Source organism: Pagrus major, chromosome 23, assembly GCF_040436345.1.
Source record: "Pagrus major chromosome 23, Pma_NU_1.0".
NCBI lineage: Eukaryota > Metazoa > Chordata > Actinopteri > Spariformes > Sparidae > Pagrus > Pagrus major.
This window is the reverse complement of record NC_133237.1, coordinates 13247850-13270812: the sequence shown is the minus strand read 5'-3', so window position 1 is coordinate 13270812 and position 22963 is coordinate 13247850. Positions and strand designations below refer to the sequence as shown.

Genomic DNA, 22963 nt, shown 5'->3' with positions numbered 1-22963 from the left:
TTTATGTTGTTTGAGATTTCATAGCTAAGAATCCTCGATAGAGTAGATTAGTTTATTCAGTTTTTTGTTTCCTCTTCGGAGTGATTTTCTGTTATTCATTGTTTTGTTCTCCCTGTCATTTACCTAGAGAAGTTAAAGTTGATAGCCGGTTTGTTTATCACTCGTTTCTTAAGAGCCGTGAAGCAATTCATAGAAATAAAACCTGCTTGATCTGCATAACCCTCTGCATCTGAGTCCTCCTTTAAGTCCAGGCCTGACAGGTGGACATAACTGAGTACATTTACTCGAGTACTTAATTTACATAGATTTGTGCTATACTTTTACTTTTATGCTGTTTATACTTTACTCCACTTCAAAGTGAAATACTGTAGTTTCGACTCTACTGCATTTCCCTGACAGCTAAAGTTACTTTAGTACTGTCACTGAGTAAAGTAACCTCTGGTCAACAATGATGTGGACTTCTTGTAAGTCACACGATTGGCTATAAACTGGATCAGAGAAAATAGAAACTGAAAGCAGAAAAGTAGTCTATAAATACATTTCCACCCTCTCAACCTGCAGTGTCATTCTGCAGGAACCAGGGACCACATAAGAAAAGGTAAGAACTTTCTGTTATGTCTCTTCTCAGATATAATAGTAAAAGATGCTCCTGTGATTGGGAAGCCAATGTTTCACTGATTTTATGTTTTTAGATTGATTTGATGTCTGTCTCTTTATGATGTTTATAAAACAGACTTTATGAAAGACATGTTTTATGTCCTGCATGCATGCCCAGTAAATTTACTCAAGTACTGAAGCTATGTAGAATTATAATATGATAATAAAACATCAGGATGAGTTAATGAAAATAATATGATTTTGTTTCTGATTATAGAAAAACTCGTTGAGGTCTTGATGGCCAGAAATACAATCTAGAATTTCACAAAAAGCAAGACTAAAGACTAAAAATAATCAGAAAAATGAATCAAGATTTGTGCAGCTGAATTATTTTTTTCTTCTTTTCTCTCCTTTTAATAATTTCTTGTTTCTCTTGTGGTCCTCTGGACTGGCCCAAGCCCTGGTTGAGAAGCACTGGATTGAATCTGTATCTAAAATAGATTAAGTAGCTCCGTCTAGTCTAGTTAATATAACAGTCACAGGGACCATTATTGTTGAAGGACAAGCAGGCTGAATTAAGTAGAATTTACTGATATTACTTTTTTGCTTAAGTAGGAGAACTTTTAGTTTTGAATGAATTATTTTTACATCCTTGTATTGGTTCATTTACTTAAACAAAGTGTCTGAATTCTGCTTTCACCACTGGGGTAAATTCATGCACATTTACATGTGATTGTCTCACTTTCTAGCTATGGGAGGAGGTGAGATCACACCTCATTCTCACATTCTTCTTCTTCTTCTTCTGATTACTATCGTCAATATTAAAATGATTATAATCATCATCACAACAATTATTCCAATTTCTTTATAGAAAATAATGCATGATGTTGGTAAAGTTAAAATGTTGTCTGACTATATATCATTTGCTCTTCAGCACTATTGAGTCAGCCATGGAGGGCTTTGCCAGAGTGAGTAAACATGCAGTATTTGTGGTGCCATTATGCTGTGTGGGTGTGATTTGACTCCTAAACACATTTGTTCTTGTATTGGCTGGTTAGTGTGTGATCACAATGTGCCTATTATGCATTCAATAATCAAAATAATACAGTATTTTATTCTAATATTTTTTCTTCAATATACAGGAACAACAAGGAAAATCTTAATTTTATGAAATGGTACAAACCTCGAAACAATGAAGCCAGTCGTCTCAGAATTCTGCTTCATGGACCCGTTGGTGCTGGCAAGTCCAGCTTCATCAACTCTGTTGAAAGTGTTTTACGAGGCAGAGTTACCATTACATGTCCGACTGATGCAACTTCTGCGATCAGCTTCACCAGACAAGTATGAATAACTGTTCATTAAGAATTTCATGCAGTTTAAACCCTTTGAAAGATGGTAGTGGGTAAAATAGCATCTCGGACTACTGACCATATTTTTGCATTTCTTATTATAATTATAGTTCGTTAATCCAGTTGCTAGCTGTATCATTATGTACGTATGTATTATGTCAGTTGATCTGCAGACCTCTTGGTTTGACACAGTGGAAACAAAGGTCATAATAACATTAGTTAAAACTGATATATTAGATATTAGAGATATGCTTCACACACAAAACTATAGTAAACATGACATGCACAAACCAAATTCACAACACAAGGATATTTTCTGTAACTTATGGCTGAAGAAATGCTTAATAAAACACTTTCTGATGGAGGAGTGATCTTTCAGATACAGTCCTATGTGTCTTATCTCTCACACACACACATCCTGTGAGATACCCTCTAAGGATGAAGACATGTAGTTTAGTCAGCAGGGCGAAGCACCTCTAATTTACATCACTTATTTCATTCTTGCAAATAAGTGCATTCCTCAAAACTATTCCTTTAATTAATTGAGCGTTTTGTTGTTTTTAGTGCGAGGATAAAAAAGTGAGAACCAAACATTTCTTAAAGCAGGTTTCTTTGCTGAAAGATTTGTATTATAATAAATGCCTTCATTTGTGTTGCTTTAATGACTGCATATTTATCTTTGATTGAGTAAATTGATGCAAATAACTGATCCTTCTGCTTTACAGTACAAAACTTACAAAATCCCCAATGGTCCAGACGGATTTTACAATTTCGTTTTCAATGACATCATGGGCTTGGAGAAAAGCGATTACGGTGGAGTTCATGTGGAAGACATCAAACTGGCTCTGAGGGGACATGTGAAAGATGGTTACCAGGTACAACCCTCTGAACTCTGACATTGTTTAAAGCGGCCCTGTGGAGTTTTCTTGTTAACAAACAAAAGTTATATCTACATCCAGTCTTACTCATCAAAATGCATTGTGCGTATTTTTGAGATGTAACATTCATTTTTTCCTAAAAGTTTGAATACTGCATTTTTTTACATCCATGTTTAGTCCTGCAGAAAGCAGTCTACGTCTTTCCTGCATTTCTGGTACATAACCACTGTACCCTGTAGATCAGTGAAATAGAGTGAAAACATTGGATGGAATGTGTATCGTGTCACCCGTTTTCATTATTGTTTGCATTAAACCAACAAAATGAGGTCCCTACGGAGTCCCTAAAGGGACATGGGGGAAAAAAACAAACTTAAACGTTTTTTTAAGCGCACAAGGTATTTTCTCGTGAGCACAAGAAACTTTTCTCGTGAGCACAAGAAACGTTTAAGTTGGAGAAAGTGCACACTGCGCACTGGAGACAGTGCAGTCTCTGCACACACTTTACCTTCTCCAGTCAGCTCATCTGGATCATCCTCACCACCTGCGAATATGGATTGTTTGATTTATGAAAGCCTGTTAATAAAGTCAGTGACAGCTCTCACAGAATTGTTACACTCCATATCCTCATTGTGAGTCCTAATCAAGATGCAGTCCGAGTTCACCGTAACTACACTTCAATGAATAAATAGTGTTCACCTATCAAACTTCCATTTTCAAACGATATCCCAGCTTGAGGGATACTGCTGATTGTTGTTCATAATTTGGGCACGTGAAAAAAACTTAAACGTTTATCATGAGCACGAGAAACGTTTAAGTGTTTTTTCATGTCCCTTTAGGGGCTCCGTAGGTTCCACTCCCAAAATAAATAAGTAAATAAATAAATAAATGAATAATAAAAAAATTTAAAAAAATACAATTTTCATACCATTACAAAAACTCCACAGGGTACCTTTAAGTTATCCATTTTTGTACTAGTTGGCATTAAACACATTTTCGTTAAAAAATGCATTGTTCATAAAAAACATTATTTGATTTGCATTTTATTGTTTTCTATAGTTCAATCCTGAACGCCACATGATGGAGGGTGATCTTGGTTACAACCCATATCCCACTCTGGATGACAGGGTTCATATCCTGGTTTCTGTCTTTCCTGCTGACTCAGTATCTTTGCTAAGCAACGAAGTTTGGACGAAGATGAGAGAAGTCAGAGAAGCAGCCAGGGATATGGGTAAGAGCAGACATCACAATGGTTATACTCTGTGTGGAGTGATGATTACATCTTGGGTTTTATGAATCAAAATACCAGCAAAACAAAATACTGATCAGGTTTCTGTATCGGCAGGGATTCCCCAAGTGGCTATTCTCACCAAAGTTGATGAAGCCTGTCCTCAGGCGAAAAAAGACATCAACAATGTCTATAAGAGCAAGTACCTGAAGGAACAGGTACGTTTCTGTTGGTGATATTTTTAAAGAATTGTTAGATTTGTACTGCTGATCAACTGAAATGCTGTTACTTTAAAACTCAGGTCGACAAGTTCAATAAGTTGCTAGGACTTCAACCGAACTGCATCTTTCTTGTGAAGAACTACGTGTCTGAAATCAACACACATGACAGCATTGATGCGCTGATATTGTGTGCACTGAGACAGATGATCAACTATGGAGAAGACTTCCTCAACGACCTGTAGACCTACACTCCAAAAGCAAATCTTGCTTTAATAGGCATGCAAGAAATAGTATTATTAGTAGTACAGTACATCATGTGATTCGATTCTTCATTCCATTGTTTGTAGTTAAGTTAGAAATTTGTTATTTTACTTTATTTATTAAGGTACCGCATGAGTAATCTTAGATGCACAAAAAGGAGGCTTGTTTGTATGGAAGATCAATATGTGCAAGATTCAATAAATAACTTTATGAAATAAATAATTAAATGAATTAGTACAGAAAACGGGCAGTTGTGCAGCCATGCAGCTGTGAAATGTTTCAACAGACTTCTAGACTGTATTCATTTATATTATTATTAAATGTAATTTCATTCTGCCTTTTCACAATATGATAGTTTTTTGCAGGTAGATGCTTCAACATGGTTATATACAGTAGGTGATTTGTTAATTTTTAACAGGGGGGATGGCTCAATGGGAGCACCACCCTGCCCCGACACACCTATGTACACCTCCCTAAGGACATTGTTGACGCCTTAACCATAACTGTGACATTTCTAATTCTACAATTCCATTTTATCCAGTTATCGTCCTTCTCTCCCTACTACAATTGTCTTTTTATAACTGTATTAAAGTAATGAGTAAATACACCTTTAAATTGTATGCAGTGGACTGAGTTTATTCAGGCAGGGTTTTCTCATGTTTCTCACAATACACTACAAGCAGGGTCATTTTAAGTTACATGACCCCTTGGAATTTTTTACCATCTAAATTCCTTGAAGGACACACAATGAACATTGTGCAAAATAGTAGAGCCCGACCGATTCATCGATAGGCCTATTTTATCGGCTGATTTTAGCCTATCACAAATATATCAGTATCGGTGTATATAATGTCCGATATGAAAACCTTATATTTAAAAACTATAATGGAGAAAAACATGCTTGGGCTTATTTAAAATTGGTGTAATGACATAGTTTGTCCAGCAGAGTGCATTTCAACTAATAAAACAGCTCGTGTCAGGGAATGTAACAGCTACATTATCCATGCATGAGCTCCATGAGATCCATGCATGAGAGACACGCTGGGAATCCACCGGAAGCTGCTCTATGACGTCGCGTCTGCTACAGGTTTTGTTCCGCCCTCCGCATGGCGTCATACCATGCATGTATAAAGAGAACCCAGCGGGAACGGTTCAGAAGCGGAGCCTTTTGTCTGCCCGATTTTGTTGACTTGCTCAGATTTTGTTGATCTGGTCATTTTTCGTTTTTATACAATCAGGAGTCTGCACAGAGTGTTTTATTTTGAAAATTAACCGGATGCTCTATGCCGTTCCTGTGTCTCTGACTTCCTGCCGGCGCGATCTGCTCTGTGCAGCTTGTTGCGGTTTCCGTCAAAAATCGACCAAGCAGCCGGAACGCAAAGCAGCCGTACACGGCTTGACTCCACTGTGCGCCGTCGATCTTGTGATTTGTGACACACTTTCTGCTACTAGGGGATGGAGAGTGATGACAGGTTAACAAGGGGGATGCTTTTTGGTAATTTTGCTAACAAGGGGGACGGCATCCCCCCTCATATCGCCTACTGGTTATATATGCAGATACAATACAAATCCCCACATGATGTTTGTAATTACATTATTCACTAACTTATTACTTTATATACTTGAAAGCCAGATTGTCCCCTCAAAGAATGGGTGGTAAACACTTCTTCTATCCAATACATTTGTTTGAAGAAAGAATGAATACATGTTTCTTTGTTCTGAAGTCATTCTCTGTTTAGACTGAGTGCTTACATACACATAACCACCTGTTAAAGCATTATATAATACCTGTGCTTCATCTGTCAAGTGTTCAATTTGCAGCCTCTGCTGGTGTTAAAATCTTACTTAATTTCTAGTTTTACAGTAATAGTAGAATAAGATAGAATGAGATCTCTTCTTCTGTAACATGCACTTTTTTTTCTTTACATGTTCGAGACATGAGTGCTTTAACAATGTCAAAATCATATGATGCAATGCAATAAATTATTCACTTGGAACATGTTTTCTCGTTTTTCAAAAATGTGCCCACAAACATCCACCAGAGGTCAGTATTTAATCTTATGCTGGAATCAAATTGTTTAATAAGGACTGTACATTCAATTGTTTAACATTATTTGTTCATCATCAAAATAGCTGTTGCTAAACTGATGTTATGGTGCTAAATCATGTCACCATCACTGCCAGTCTCCTAAAATTCAAAGTTATATTATAATATTGATTTCTATAAAGATGCATAGCAGTGCTGTTTGTCAAGGTCTTAATATACACAAGTGAAAATGAATCTACCCTGATTGTGGCAAGGCAGGACTCCAACTGTTGCTCTACAACATTCCTGTGATGCTGGAATCTGATTTTGAGCACTGAATGCAGCCATTCACTCTTTCAGGTGTGACTTTGTATTCTGTAATCATTTTGTGGCTCAGAATTCATTGCAGTGATGCAGTGATTATAGATTTGAATGCAGGTAAAACACAAAGAAAATTTAAAGCAACATTATGTAACTTGATTCCCTTAAAATAACACAGTTTTGTTTGTTGTTGGCATTTGGCACATTACGTCTGAAAAATTGTTACATACCTTGGATTTGCATTTACAACAGTTGTGTTGTGTGTTGTGTGAAACTGTGGGGGTACCAAAATCGCCAGAAAATGCCAATTTCTACATAACAGTGCTTTAAGTGTGTTGGCTGAAAATTCACAGTTTAAACATTTGAAATAGCTTAAATATAAGACAGGTCAAACTGAAGCAGCAGTTAAATGAAAGTTTTAATGGTGGTTAAAGTGGAAATACTGAAAAAAATGAAAGTTAACTTAACGTGTGTGTCCCTGTTTCGGTGTATTAACAAAGGTGAGTTCCAAAATTTGACACTAGAGTTACTTGGGTCACGGCACACTGCATTTTTATGTGTGACACACCTGACTGCACCCTACATCCTGCATACCTGGGCTAGACTATTGTCAGTGAGGACAATTCTTACAAATCACACGATGAGAAAGAAACTGAAAGTATTACTAAACATTTAAAGATACGTGCCTCACAAAATACACGTATATAACACCAGACATCAACTAGTACAGGTACGACTGGATGCTCTCAGGTAGAGTAAACATGTCTTTGCAATTCACTAGATGAGGAACATCAACTCATGGTTATTAACTGCTTTAATTTGTGCACAAGAAACTGTGGTTAAGTCATGTAACATTTTTATGATGAGTCAAAAACAAATGTGGAGTACAATATTAAAGCTTAATTACTCAATTTTACAGAATCCTTAGGCTACTTGAGGTAACCCATCACCACTTTTTTCTACCGGCACAACTCTTCAGGTGAGCAGTCCTCTTTATATTTATACTGATAAATACGATTGTACAGTTTTTAGTAAGACATGAAATATTGTGTTTTCAGAATTAAGCCACACTAAAGATTTTCTACCTGCAACACCTTTTCTTCAGTTTTTTTGAAACCATTATTTGAGTTCTGTCTTTACATTTTCTCACTTTTTTAAGCATTTGTGTGCACAACAGAATAGCATTTCACCTTGCCACAAAATAATAACATATTTTGGGACGTGTAAGATGACATTTTCTAAGATGGAACAATTAAACAAAGACATAAAAATAAAATACTTGAAGAATGCAGTCATTTTGAGCTAGATCTGTGTGATAGATGTTTACCCAATGCTCCTTTAATGGCACGATCTACTATTTGAACTGTAGCAATAAATTCATGCAGTGGGAGGATTTTTTAAATTTTCATTATCATCATCATGTAAAAGTAAAACTTGCATGTAAATGTTTTCTTTTTTTTGTATGTTTAGCTTTGTACTTTCACTTTCTTTTCTTGAACACACTAAATGCTTTGTCTAATTTTAGGGATTTCAATTTATTACAATAAAATATCAACTTAAAGAACAAAAGCATTGCTGTTGAAGCACACTTGATTTGCTGTTACGCGGGCTGTGATAAATTGCAACAAGTTTGAACTTACAAATGAACATTGAGAAACTGTAAGTCTCAGGTATTCTTTTGATATTTGGTTTAGTTATAGTCAATTAATAATGTTCATTGAAAAGTGTTTCTTATTATATGTTGTGTTATCTCATTGTAGCTATGCTAAGTAGACTCTTTAAACAACAACCCTGCCCAGAATCTCCTCAGAGTGAGTCTGACAGTAAGATACTATAATTTATTCATTACATCAAACTTAAAATAACAGATAATGACATATGCGTCAATTGTGATAAAGACTCATATATGACACCAACATTTATATTTTACTTGTCAGCTTTTACAGAACAATGGAGGAACATACCATGGGGGTGAGTCATGTGTTGTTAGTTTGTTATGTCATTTGTTTGTTGTCAGTCAGTAACATTGTGGTGTCTGTGACTAAGCAGCAGCCACACATTATGAGCAGAACATTTAGCTAAAATCAAATCCAACTTGTTTATCAAACAGCTACAAAGAGAGAGACCTGCAGGTTGTGAGAGATTATGAGCCTCATAATGAGGAGCTCCAACAGCTCAGAATCATGCTTCATGGACCAACCGGTTCCGGCAAATCCAGTTTCATTGACTCCGTCGACACCGTTTTACAAGGCAGAATGACTAGTCAGGCTTTGGCAGACGCAGTCTCTCAGGAAAGCTTCACCAAAGAAGTATGGATCACTTTTGACTATTGTTTAATCAAGGTCATATACTGTATGCCATGCACTATAAAACATTTCACAACTGCTTTACAGTCATCATCCAATAGGTGGCACCGTTGTCATAATATAACTGCATCCTTCTGTTTTACAGTACAGAACTTTCAAAATCCAAAAAGGAGGACCAGAGACAGTGTACCCCTTTGTCTTCACTGACATAATGGGCCTTGAGAAGGAAACTAACAGAGGAGTCAGTGTGGAGGACCTCAAACTGGCCATGAGAGGACACATAAAAGATGGTTACAATGTACAACTGCTGACTTCATCAAACCTTGTTCAATATATTTTCTAATCTATTTACATAAAAGTACACATAAAATATTTAAATGCAAAAGTTATTCCTTAATTTAATCTAATGTTATTTTCTAGTTCAATCCTCTCTCCAAGATATCTGAGGATGATAATTGGTACAACAAAACCCCTACTCTGAAGGACCGAGTTCATGTTCTGGTTTGTGTCATCTCCGCCACTACTGCAAATCTACTGAGTGCTGAATCTGTGGCAAAGATGAGGGAGGTCAGACTTGCAGCCAGAGATTTGGGTAAATGTTAGGGCTAGTTATTAGGTTTCATAAATTATATTATAATATAATCTCAATCAAGTTGACTCAGACTCTGCTCTGTTTCTGCAGGGATTCCCCAACTGGCTATTCTCACCAAAATTGACGAAGCCTGTTCAGAGGTCAAAGCAGATATAAGAAACGTATATATGAGCAAGTACCTGAAGAAGCAGGTACATTTCTATTGGTGATTTTATAAGCTTGTAGTGAGTTGTTATTCAAGTTGGATTGTATTATAAATATTCTAACACAAAAATGTGCCTTTAATCAGCGCTTTGTTGTCTTTTCTTATATGTCACATTGTTCACATTTAGATGGAGGTATTCAGCGACTCGCTGGGCATACCAGTGAAATGCATCTTTCCTGTGAAGAACTACCACTCAGAGATCGACCCAGATGACGACACTGATACACTGATACTGAGCGCACTGAAACACATAATTAACTTAGGAGAAGACTTTGTCAACGGGCGGTAGACCTATAGCACATACTGCAGAGGCAAATTCATTTTTGTCACGGCATGAAGCGAGACAGTTTGCAGACAGGAATGTGCATGGTAAAGAAATTAAGTGGAAAATATTGGTTATGGGTTTGCATGTGTTGCATTTAGTAACTAGCTACTGTAAATTATCTTATAGCCTCTTGTGTATTTTACCTTGCTAAACCAACCTATGCTCATAAAGCAGGCATGTATCACTCTCATTGTGCATTTTAGTCTTTGCATTATTATATTGTTACTTATGCTTTGTTGATTCAGATTGTTTTTCAGCATTGGAGCTTCACAGTAATCATCAGTCTGGTGAATAGCAGGTCACTTTTATTCTTAAAGAATCAAATTGTTCAACAATGACTTAACGTTCAGTTGTTTAACATTGACCGGCCTTTTATCCATACCAAAACCCAGAACTAAAACCCACGGTGAGGCGGCATTTAGCCACTATGGCCCCCACCTGTGGAACAGCCTGCCGGAGAGCCTCAGGACTGCAGAGACTGTTGATATTTTTAAGGGAAGGTTAAAGACACACCTTTTCAATCAGGCTTTTAACTAATATTTTAAATTCTTCTTACGTTCTTATGTGGTTCTATCTTATTTTATGTTGTTGCTTCTATCTTGTTTTTTAAGACGATATTAATCTTAAATGCACATACTGGACCTTAAATACACATAAACACACGTTAAAGGTGCAATATGTAGTTTCAGTGAGGGAACTTTGTGTGAACTTCATTCATTTTTTTTTATGTCTAAACAAACTAAATAAACAATCAATCTACTGTTCATAACTGAATAAATTGAATAAACAAATGAAAAGAACAACACAGTTTCATACTGTTTTACTTTGTTTATAAGTGGTGGACCCTGCCACCTTTTCTAGCTTCAAACAGTGTTCTGGGGACCTTATTTTCCTCTGAGAACAGCTTGTTTATTCAGTTATGGAAAAAAGGGAAAATATTTCTGAGTTTGTATTATTACCTCATTAATATTGTAAATATTAAAATTATGAGTTTTAATTTCTTCTCCAAAACTACATAGTGCCCCTTTAAGTAACACAATGTATTACAATAACAGATAATGAATAAAAATTCAGATGGCCTCTACCTTACTTGTACTGTATGATTTTATTCAGTCTGCTCTGAATGCTTTAGTAAACTCTGCGATTCATCTGCAAGCTGTACTTCCTACTCTTTTTATTGTGGGTGCGTCTGCTACAACAGGTGAGGTGATGCAGAAACAAAAGAAACATGTATGCATTATTCAACCTTTGCTTAGAACATACATATACGTAGCACCTAAGAGTTCACATCCTCACTATATTCTACATATGTATATGTTCATTGCAATAACTAGAATGACACCCAGTAGAGCACAATTTTAATCCTAATTGCTTAACCATAACCTGAGATCACCAGATTTGTTACAGCCAACCACGAGGACTACAAAACTATACAGATGGAATCATAATCTGAATTGTGTTGTGGGCTGAGACCCATCCTCCATCCAAGTTTCATTTTTTATTTTTAATTTAATTTTACCTTTGTACTTTCATTGTCCCTTCAAAAACACAATTTATTGTATGTTCTTACATTTTGATCGCCCTGTTACAAGCCTTAGTTGCTAAAACCTCTGAAAGCAACAGAAATCTGACAACCTGAGACAAACAAACTGAAAGTCGATGTTCTGATAGTGTTTAATTGTGCAAAACAGATTTTAATTTGTATTTGTAAACTTAAACTTTGTGGAGAAGAAATACGCCTGTCAAATGAAATTGACAGCAGTGGCATATCAATCCTATCACAACTGAAGTGACAGTACACATCTTTAATAGAGGTGCTTGGTGACTGCATCACTCTCCTCCCTTGAAGTGGATTTGCATTCTGTTTCTTTGCATGTGCACTTCAAAGAAAAACAGTTTTTGGGTGTTTTTGAGTGTGGGATAGTCAATGCACATGGGTGAGTCAATTCATGTTTTCATTGATGTGATTGAATGATGTGTGAGTGACTCCAAGGTACTAGAGTACTCCAAACCAATCGCACACACATCAAACACAGGTGTTTTTCCTCTTTAGAGTTTTATAGGCAAATTATTAAAATACATAGATAGGTTATGATTCATGGTTTAATAGCAACTTGAAAATGCTTGAAAAGCTTTTATAACTTAAGATGTGTCCTTTGAATTTGTCTTAAAGGTACATCAAAAAAATGTTGAAAAGAAGAAGCTATTTAGGATATATTTTGTTAGGATGAAGGTGGTAACCTGCCTTAGGGTCATACAAGAAATGCATGAAATAATTTTTGTGATACTGATTCTTATTTTCAATATCTTTCCATTGTCTCTGCTTGTTTTACTTGTATTTATAATCCCTTTGACAAACACACAGACTGAATGAGCACAATCTTCAAGGGAAATGCACACCTACTCTGTAGCCATCTGTGTGCACAATATGATACACCATCAGCACAACACAAACAGCATATGAGCATTAAAACACATCTTTATTAAACTTTGGTACCAGAATTGCAGTCACTTAGCATTAGAAGTGCTAAGTGATTGCATCATTCCTTTTTCTCCTCCTAACTTTTCCTTTTGCTTACATGATGGAGGTGGCCTTCAACACTGCGCATCAGGAAATTTGCATAGTTTTTTACATTTGCCTCAAAGCTTTTAAAAACAATTGTTTGGGGGTTGCAAATTTAACATGACTTCAGACAGTCTCACTTGATCTGTGGATTTGAGATGTCACGATGAACTACTGTGCCTCCTCACTTCTCCTGTGTAAGTCAGTTCTTATTTTTCGTATAGATGTGTGAGAATCTCCACACTTATTAAGTGAGGGGGACATTTTTGACTCGTCTCTATGAATTAACTCAAAATGTTAGTGTTCCCATGTTACTGCTGTTCATTTTTAACATAACGTTGTTTAAACAGAACATGATTTAACATCAAAGTCGATGATTACCTTTTCAATATATTTTAAAGACATCGCTGGAAATTAAGTCTGTCATTTGTGGTTAAATGTGTACACATCCCAATGTGTCATCTTGGATGTGCCGGGCTCCTTCTGAATCTACCTATATATATACTTTTTTTTTCTTTCATTGTTAGTCGTCTGATCTTTAAAATGTGCATATATATACAAAGTTTAGTATCTTTTCAAGCCACTGACAACTTAACTCTCCATTGTTTCTCTTTTTCTAAGGCTTCCTTGTCATCCCTGTCTCTTGTGTCTTTCCTTCTGGTATGTATCATATTCATTTACACACTAACAGGCAACGCAAACAGCTTAAATCAACATTATTGCCAGTGTTTCCTTTTTCCTTGCAGGCTCTTGTGATGGATACACCAACATAACTGAACCATGGCGCAACCGAGACTTTACATCTACTTCTTTCCCTGGATATCCAAAAACTGACACACTTCTTGTTGGCAAGTGGTGGCGCTTCACAGGCATTGGTGGAGACAGAGTTGTTGAAAGCTGTATAGCACAACAACGTGGTGGCACCCTATATCCGATTCGTATTCCATTTTCATATCCAACTACTGAGTCTGTGACCCCCACAACAGGGACTGCATATGCTTATTATTCTCACTGTACAGGGATATCTATATCAGTGAGTATTGCTTTGTGTCCTGGAGGATTCTACGTATTTAAACCATCGAGTCATGGAAGAAGTGACATGGCATACATGACTTGTGAGTAGTGACTGTTGTTATTCAAATTCCCTGTCAGGTAAAGCTTGGTTTAATGAACAAAGTTATAGAAATCATATGTAAAATTATAATATCAGGCTAACAAATTGAGTCAAAAATTAAATCTTTGAAAAATATACTTGAATTTTAGAATATGTCAGTGTTTGGTATGTCCCACTCTAATTGGCAAATTACATGAGTCTACTTGCTACTTGTTGTGTTAGTTGCGCATGATAAACAGGCATAAGGTGGAGGATGGCAAAACACTTTATTTTAAAAACTATGATTAATAATAATTTATTATATGATGGTGTTGTGATCATGTTATGTCTGTTCAGATCATACTTCATGTAATCCAAACTCCTGTGGACCACTTGCTCAGTGTTCATCTGCTGGAGGCTGTACCTGTGTTTCTGGATATGAAATCCCCCCCACACACCTTCCCACTGGAGATTCATACGGCTGTGTTGGTAAGTACATCTTAATTCATTATTATTATTATATTATTCAGTATATTCAGTCACAAAAAAGAAGAGAGTTTGTTTATTTAGTTTAACAAATCAGTCAATGAAGATTTTTTTCTTCCCGTTAAAATTTCTTGGTGAAAACTACATAGTGCACTTTTAAAGTATGCAGTCATTATGTATCTTATTTAAAGTCCTGTCCGTTATATATCTTGGCAGACATAGATGAGTGTCAGAGGACTTCAGGGATTTGTGGTTCTTACTCCAAATGTAATAACACTATCGGAGCTTACTTCTGTACCTGTTTGGATGGATTCAACGCAACAGATCCAGCGTTACCACCTGGAACGTCAAACGTGTGCAAAGGTACCATTTGAAAGAAAATGATGTCTCTCTATCTCTCTCTGATGCAGTTACATTAAATGTATACATGTTGTGAACGGTTGATATGAGTCAGTTGTCAATTTCTCACTACAGATAATGATGAGTGTCTTGACAACGTGTGTGGTGATCATGGGACCTGCACCAACAACCCAGGAAGTTACATGTGTGATTGCCATACAGGCTACCAGAATGTCCCGGACGCAACCCCTGTTTGCCAGGGTCTGTAAACTATTCAGTACTAAACTAGACTAGACTAGACTATATGTGGAGCATCAACATGCACCACACCGTTAACAGATACACATTATAAGGGTCACTTAATTTGCTCAGCCATGTAGGTTACAGATAAATTTAGGCTTTGAAAGTATTCAAGTACTCAAAACTTACCGCTACTGTATGGCTTGTGATTAACTATTTTATTTGTTGTAATCGCTGCCTGACTTGTTTTTATTTGTTGACTGCAGCAGACTGTACTTCATATTGAATGTTTTATTTTAATTGCCCTTCTGTGTGAAGCACCAAAGTTATTATTATTATTATTATTATTGTTATTAAATCTGAGGACATTTGATATGTCGGTGTTGGATGCTATGCCAATATAATAAGGTTTTTGATCTTTTAAAAAAGGATATCCACTTTTAACTTAGATTGTGGACAAACAACCTCAGGAACATCTTTCAGTTGTTTAGAAAAAAAGAAAGAGTTATGGGTTTGCTAGGAAAAGCGAGTTGGAATTTGGCTATTTGTTTAAGTCAAAGTTTGAATTTGACAGTATATAATCTACCAGCCAAATGTGATTTGGGCCAATTTTCAGTTCAATGAGACTCACATACAGTAACATTTTCAGATATCGATGAGTGCTTCAACTCGACTATCTGCGGTCCTGATTCTGTTTGCACCAACACACCTGGAGCTCACACCTGTGCATGTGAAACGGGTTACCAACCAACTGAACCAGCCGAAGAACCCAGCGAGACCAACATCTGTATTGGTATTTGAGTGGATGTTTCTTCAGATGAAAGATGTTTTCTGGCCTTTTGAAGCAGATGGAAAGCTGCAAATTCAATGGTCTACAACAGATGTCAAGAGTCAGACACAAAGCTGTCTGGTTTATTGTTTCATTTGTGTATCTTGTTTTTGGCAGATGTTGATGAGTGTTTCGAAGATGCTACTGTCTGTGGTCCTAATGCCAACTGCACAAACTCAATTGGATCTTACATTTGCACCTGCTTTCCTGGTTTCCGGCTGAACAAACCAGATGTGATCGCCAGTGTTTCTAACCCATGTACAGGTGTGTGAACATGTTCACTACTAGTGTGTCTTTTGATTTTATCATCATATATCTTACTGTTGTGTGTTTTCTCTCTTTACAGATATAGATGAGTGCAGTGAGACGCCTGGTATATGTGGTAGGCAAACTGTGTGTACAAATGTACCTGGGACCTTCTATTGTTCTTGTCCTGATGGATTCTACCCTTCAACTGGAATCGTGTGGACGTTAGGGGTCTCATTTTGTCAGAGTGAGCACAGTCAATTTACAGTTAATCAAAAAATATAAAAACTGTAGAAAGATAAAATGATACATTCATATACAATTTTTTCTAAATTGCTGACAGGTCTCCAAGAGATACTAGATGAAATCAAACCCCCAGAGGTACGCCCAGATAGATTTTTTAATTGAAAGGTTAAGATCTTTAAAGAATGTTTAGCATAATAATGTCCAAACACATATCCCTACACCACTCAAATAAAGCAACAACATTTTAGGATGTTAATAGAAGGAAATCTAGATGCCAGTACTGAAATGGGCTTGGTGTCCATATTAGCACGTACCAAGCCTGCTCCATGATAACAAAATAATGTCTCACTATTGTGAAATGGAAACATGATAATTTTTTACATAGTACCTTTCTCTGAAAACATAGATGTTAAATCATCAGCTTACAGTGTAGTATAATAAACACATACTAAACAAACACTTTTATTGCAGGGTCAGACAAAAGAGAGAACTTTCCTTGTCAACATGGATCAACAACTTCAGAACAACACAATCATCTTACCAGAAGCGGTGTGTGGAAAACCATAGCTTGTGACAAATAATTCTGTATTTTATATCAGTGAGTGCATAACTGATTGCTATTCATTGCTAATGTGATTAATTTAAAGCTTGTAAAAATATATTAAAACCTTGACAACAATCAACAAACCAAATTCTCAAAAAAAAAAAGAAAAAAAAAAGGTGTCTGTGGGTGCATCTACTGAGGACACTGCAATTATGTTCTTCCTAATGTAACTCTTCCCTCTGTCCTTGGTGTCTTGCAGACAGTGGCAAACAGCTTTTCTGCATCTATGGTACTTAACATCCAACAAATTTAGAGCTTTATATAATATGTTTGTATTTTTGACTACCTGTTTATTTAATCTTGACAATGACTTAAATTCTTGAAGGAAGTATCAGGTGTTGGACCCCGCGCCAGGTCAGTTAAGGTGAGTAGTGAAGGGGACGCAGAGACCGGCAGTGTGATTCTGGGCCTCTCAGACCGTCTGGTTGCTGCGATGGTGCCAGCAACTCAGAACCAAACCAAAAGAGCAGTGCAATCTCCAACAGTTGGTAAGAGAAGTTGCCCTTCGTTAAGATTAGATGGGCTACATTTGAGTTCTCCGGGAATATAAACATGCTGTATTGTTCATCCATGTGCAAGATTTGAGCCTACAGGTCATTGGCCCAGGGACTCATGATAACAACAGTGCCCATCTTTCTGCTCAAGGACAGACCATGGAAATCAACTTGCAGGCTCTAGCCAGCGCCAACAATGGTGAGAGAGACTTTATTGGTGTCAAGTGGCATCCACATGAATGCTAGGACCCGAAGGTGTCCCAGCAGAACATTGCATTGTTACGAGATGATCCTTTTTATTCACTTCACTTGTCAGTGGTTTTAATAATCAGGCTGATTGGTGGAGATGTTTGTTCATGTATCATATGGACACTCCCAGGTTCTGCAACAGCTGCCTTTCTGACACTAAATGGGATGGAGAGTCTCCTTAGTCATCAATACTTTCAAACAGAAAACAAGACAGAGATGTACTCGGATGTCTTTACTGCGATCTTACCGACAATAAACAACACCAACCTGACTGAGCCTGTCAACTTTACCATCCAACATAAAAAGGTACAACATCAACCAAAATCTCTAGATTGTACATATATCCAGAAAGACTTTTTATCTGTCTGATCTCTGTTTTTCTCGCTGTCTCAGAAAGTACCCGAATCTGGAATAGTGACGTGTGTCTACTGGGAAGACAAAAGCAAGAACAAAGATGAGGGAGGAAATGAGGGAGAGACGATGCGTTGGTCAGTAGAGGGCTGCTGGGTTGCATATTCTGATGAAAACTACACAGTGTGCAGCTGCTCTCACCTTTCTACCTTTGCCCTCATCATGCAGATTGGGGAGGTATATCACATTTTTATGGTCTGGGACACAAGTCTTTTTAAAATGATAAGGGTCGTAGGTAAGGTAGGGCTGATCAGGATCTAACAGTATACATGTTGTTTTCCTTCTTCTCAGCCACCACCAGAGGTTCCATTCCTGGAGTGGCTAAACCGAATGTGTGTGATTGTTGGACTGTTCTTCTTTGGTTTGGCCATCTTCACCTTCCTTCTGTGTAGCTGGAACCCCAAGATCAACAACACGGCCCGTCTCCACATGTGCCTCAGCCTTGCTTTATCTCATCTACTGCTGCTGTGGAATGACAGATATCTTGAAGATGAGGTAGAGCAGGACTAACATGCAAAACAACTCTCTGCTGTGGTTAAATCCACTTGTGCATAAAGCTTGGTTTCAAGATACTTATCATGTGTCTCCATAGCTGGCCTGCACTGTCATGGCGGGCCTTCTCCACTTCTTAGTTGTTGCAAGTTTTGTGTGGATGCTGCTGGAGGCGCTACAGCTCCACCTGTTGGTCCGAAGGCTCTCCAAGGTGCAGGTGATCCAAAGAGATGGCCTCCCCAGGCCACTCCTCTACGTTATTGGCTACGGTGTTCCATTTGTGATTGTGGGAATTTCTGCATTGGTATATTCTGATGGATATGGTGCGACTGAGGCAGAGGCGTGAGTAGGACAAACAGTTATACATGTACTAATTCATACTCTCCTGTTTGTCTGATGGGCATCTTGGCTGAAAGGATTTTTTATTTGATTCTGTTGCAGGTGCTGGCTCTCTACAAAGCGGCATTTCAACTGGGCTTTAACAGGCCCTGTGATTGTTATCCTTGGAGTGAGTACATTGGATCTCAGCAAATGCAACTTATGGAAACACGATCAAAATCAACCAATTTTTAGCTTACCAAAAACAAGCCAACATGCACTTCAAGACTTACTTTGACAAAATATTTTTGTTGACCATGTTAAAGGAGATAGAAGATGCATGTCTTGAAGCTCTCTCAATGCTGTGCTGGGTTTTTAATGAAGACCAATTCGGGTCCGGCCAATTGTCCATCCCTGATGGCTGGAAGCATTAATTACTGAGCCCTGTACCATAATAACATCGTGATTTAAAAGTCCTCCCTCCAGAGAGAGTAAAAAAAAAAGTGTGTCCTCTCAGAGTCGCCATAAGGCAGGAGTTGTTGAGGTTTGTGACAAGTTGGCGAAGAAATGAAAAGAAGTTTGTTGCTGCTCAATGCACTGAAGTTGTGTCTGCATGTCACATTTATTCTAATTAAACCTGCTCAGTTGGGCCTCCCCACAGTAACGATCTCATTGTCCAATATTTCACTGTGGACATCGTCCATCGTCCAAATGCCAACTCAGTAGACATCGCCCAACCCTAAGACCAATTGCATGTAGTACAATGCAAAGACAAAACTTTGCCCCTAGTCATTTTCCACTGGATGTGAGTGACGTTTTGTTCCCTCGCAGTGTTTCTACTCTGTTAGCCTCAACTCGCAATATCAAAGATATTCTCATTGAGACAAATTACTCTCTAAAAAGGACTACACTTTCCTACTTTTGACAACACCTGTGTCAGGCCTCCTTTCACTCATTCTTCAGAAAGACATATTAGATTTTTTTGCAATATGCTGTTCTATCTTCGCTCAGCTTCTGTGTCTTTTTTTTGTTTTTGTTTAAGCTAAATTGGATTTTGTTCCTTGCTACTCTGTGGAGTCTGAGACCCACCCTGGCCAACATGAGGAGTGACATTTCTCAATCCAAAGACACCAGGTATGAACCAGGAGTGTCTGGATTGCATTGCTTGACTTGTTCAACAGAACCGTCTGTTTTCCAGGAAACTTGGTGTGAATTCATACATAATGTGCACACAGTATTACAATATATCACAGACTTCATTGTGGGGGTTATGATGACTCGTGTCAACATGATCAAACTGTTGAAAATACTGTAGTCTATTTTTAAAGAGCTATATTGTTAAGTTCAGAATTAATTAAATTCTAATATTTTACAGGTTGATTCTGTTCAAGATTGTGGCCCAGTTTGTCATCCTGGGCTGTACCTGGATTCTGGGCCTGTACCAGTCGAATCTCTTCTTTCAGGTCATGTTTATAATTCTCAACTCCCAGCAGGGCACCTTCCTCTTCATCGTCCACTGTCTGCTCAACAAAGAGGTAGACTTCAGCTAAATCATTCTCTTCTTCTTCATCATCCTCCGTTTACTGTTATAATTTGGATATTTTAAGATGTGCTGTGCACCTGATGTAGCATTACGTTTTGTGTAATGGTTTGTTTTGAAGTATTTTTTCTTGTTTTTGTATATTTTTAGCATTGAACTGTTGATTTGTATGCTTCAGGTGCGAGAGGAGTACATTAAGTGGCTGACATGCTCTGTTGGCAAAGACAGATCTGTGGTGAGTCCCTAAAATGCAACACATTATTTCAAGCATTCTTTTGGCAAATAGTTGTATTACTATGAAAGTTTACTAAAGATCCCTAACACATCTTTTTTAAATGAGACCTACCCCCAGATGATTTTACCAAAACTGATTACCATAATCTATTTTAACAGAAAGATGCACCTTCAGTGTCTGAAGATTGGGACAAGCCTGAGGAGCAGACAGATGAGGGGAAAAAAGAATGAAAAAAATCTGTATAGTAGTTATTTTTATTATTCTTTATGTTTTCATGAATTCTTCTTGAATGAATGCAAATGGTGACATGTATGTCAACATGATTCATTATCTTAAGGTCCGAGCTGGCTTTGTCATTGTCCGTGGACTGTAAAGAAAAAGTTTTAGATTACATTTTACATGCTACTACTTCTCCAGTTACTAAAGTCTCTTTATTTAGGTGTGAACAATTGTACAAAACAATAATTCTTGTTGTATTAAAGCATTCAATTAATATTATTACGCTGAACACATTTTAGATTTAGCTCATGTTGCTGACAGTCAGTGCATTTTAGAAATTAAGTAAATTTTAGAAATATGAAGTTTTTATATCATTTCTACACTGTTCTTGTAACTTACTTCTTTATATTAACAATTGAATTACAGATTAACATAGCACACAAAACTCTCCTGGATATTCAATAAAATGAGGCCCATAACATCAGAAGTTCTCACAGTGTTGTTGAAATTGTCACCATCTCTCCACCTAATTCATTTGCCTGGGTGTGGGAGCTTCCACAAACATGTTACTGCCCACACCCTCAGTCAGTCACTGTCTAAAAAAACAAACTTCCTTCAAAGTGAAAACATTCATGTCTCAGTTGTTTCTTTCTTTTTCAATTTGTATTGTATTTACATGCAAGCTGGGACACTTCGAGGTGTGTCAAACTTTACAAGACAAATTAAAGGGACGGGCAGAACCAAACTTGCATTTGCATTGTATGCATTTAAATTGCACATAATACCTCACACATTCAGCATAACACACAGTGGTCACAGAACCATATTAAAGGTGCAATATGTTTTTCGAACACGTGAGTGTATAATACATACGTCTACCTCAAGGGTGCAGCATTTAATCACATATGACAGTGCATTTAAAGTACTTTTGGACACAGATGACCTCTAGAAAGCAATATGATGACAGTGTGGGGATTTTTAAGATTTCACCCAATTTAGATAATATAAGGTAAAGTCTAGATCCCAGTGTTTCCTTTAAACTGTACATTTTAAATCCCAGTGAAATGGTACTGATGAGTCATCGATGGTATCACTGCTTATAATTTGAAGTAGTAGCTTACAGTTTGAAGTTTCTTTTGGTGGATAGTCTATATTTCCTTTTTCCATTAAGTAGCAAAAAATGAGGTTGATGAACAATGATGATAAGGACGAAGAAGCTTTGAAGAGGGAGCATATCGTTTTATCAAGACAATAATGCCATTACAAGAAAAGATCAAGGGGAATTTCCCTGCATGCTTTGTATCTGGTTTAATTGTTTTTGCCATCAATCAAGGACAGACATGCTGACAAAGCAGAGGAGCGATCATGGGAAATAGCTAGTGGCTCTAAACTAAAGCCTGTATGACACATAGTCTTATCCATTTGAGAGGATAATGAGGACTGACCAATTACCCAATAAAACTTCAGTGGAGGGACTGGGATCGCAGATTACTGAAGCTGCCAAAATCGCTGGTGGAAATAAATAATGTCCTCTTTTCCCTTCACTCACAACCCTGATGTTCTTGAGCAAGTGGCACTTAACTTAACTACACACTTATCAATCAGTGGAAGATGTGGTTGTGAAAGTGATCTTGATTACAGCTGAACACATGAAAGGTGCCCTCAATATTTTACAGACTCTTTTCCAAACATAACCGTGAAGTATGAAGGGGGGTTCTTACATGTTTCTGAACAGTGCTAATCACTCCTCTGTTGGCTCAATGACTGCCTTGCTATCTGTATAGGAAAAAACACTTAGTTTTGTGTAATTACTGGGAATACTCCACGATGAACAACATGGAAATCCACAATATTGATGCAAAGCCAGGGACGCTGAAAATGAGTCACAGATGGGGGTGCTTGGGGTCAGTCTATATAATGATGCCTGACATTCACATTTTTGGTATTAATTCAAATAGCCAGGATAACATATCTAATAGAAGTTGCACACGACTAACTTGCACATCAATATACTAAAGTTCAAAGCAGCCACAGCTACACAGTCAACAGCAGC

The 22963-nt window shown here is 37.3% G+C and overlaps 3 protein-coding genes across 3 annotated transcripts; all 3 read left to right on the top strand.

The window, feature by feature from the left end:
- Positions 1-565: 565 nt before the first annotated feature.
- LOC141018869 (interferon-induced protein 44-like) lies at positions 566-6528 on the top strand. The gene is made up of 7 exons (XM_073493587.1): positions 566-598; positions 1532-1565; positions 1740-1938; positions 2672-2821; positions 3881-4052; positions 4167-4267; positions 4351-6528. The coding sequence occupies exons 3-7, from the start codon at positions 1765-1767 to the stop codon at positions 4510-4512; spliced, it is 759 nt and encodes a 252-aa protein (XP_073349688.1). The 5' UTR covers positions 566-598; positions 1532-1565; positions 1740-1764; the 3' UTR covers positions 4513-6528.
- Positions 6529-8520: 1992 nt separating this feature from the next.
- Positions 8521-11098, top strand: LOC141019944 (interferon-induced protein 44-like). Its single transcript, XM_073494982.1, has 6 exons — positions 8521-8537; positions 8989-9187; positions 9330-9482; positions 9605-9776; positions 9867-9967; positions 10109-11098. The coding sequence occupies exons 1-6, from the start codon at positions 8521-8523 to the stop codon at positions 10268-10270; spliced, it is 804 nt and encodes a 267-aa protein (XP_073351083.1). The 3' UTR covers positions 10271-11098.
- A 1937-nt stretch (positions 11099-13035) lies between these two features.
- Positions 13036-20921, top strand: LOC141019942 (uncharacterized). The gene is made up of 22 exons (XM_073494981.1): positions 13036-13066; positions 13616-13984; positions 14320-14451; positions 14665-14811; positions 14923-15048; positions 15677-15820; positions 15974-16120; positions 16203-16349; positions 16446-16483; positions 16820-16897; positions 17152-17181; positions 17278-17440; positions 17532-17645; positions 17826-18001; positions 18089-18283; positions 18398-18601; positions 18699-18940; positions 19040-19106; positions 19959-20050; positions 20292-20451; positions 20635-20691; positions 20850-20921. The coding sequence occupies exons 1-22, from the start codon at positions 13036-13038 to the stop codon at positions 20919-20921; spliced, it is 2931 nt and encodes a 976-aa protein (XP_073351082.1).
- Positions 20922-22963: the final 2042 nt, after the last annotated feature.

Coding starts and splice junctions, on each gene's coding strand:
- LOC141019944 (XM_073494982.1), top strand. Junction 9,188..9,329: donor AGGAAAGCTTCACCAAAGAA/GTATGGATCACT, acceptor TCTGTTTTACAG/TACAGAACTTTCAAAATCCA. Junction 9,968..10,108: donor GCAAGTACCTGAAGAAGCAG/GTACATTTCTAT, acceptor GTTCACATTTAG/ATGGAGGTATTCAGCGACTC.
- LOC141018869 (XM_073493587.1), top strand. CDS start 1,765: ATGAAATGGTACAAACCTCGAAACAATGAAGCCAGTCGTCTCAGAATT. Junction 1,939..2,671: donor CGATCAGCTTCACCAGACAA/GTATGAATAACT, acceptor TCTGCTTTACAG/TACAAAACTTACAAAATCCC. Junction 4,268..4,350: donor GCAAGTACCTGAAGGAACAG/GTACGTTTCTGT, acceptor TTTAAAACTCAG/GTCGACAAGTTCAATAAGTT.
- LOC141019942 (XM_073494981.1), top strand. CDS start 13,036: ATGAACTACTGTGCCTCCTCACTTCTCCTGT. Junction 15,821..15,973: donor CGAGACCAACATCTGTATTG/GTATTTGAGTGG, acceptor TGTTTTTGGCAG/ATGTTGATGAGTGTTTCGAA. Junction 17,182..17,277: donor ACAGCTTTTCTGCATCTATG/GTACTTAACATC, acceptor AAATTCTTGAAG/GAAGTATCAGGTGTTGGACC.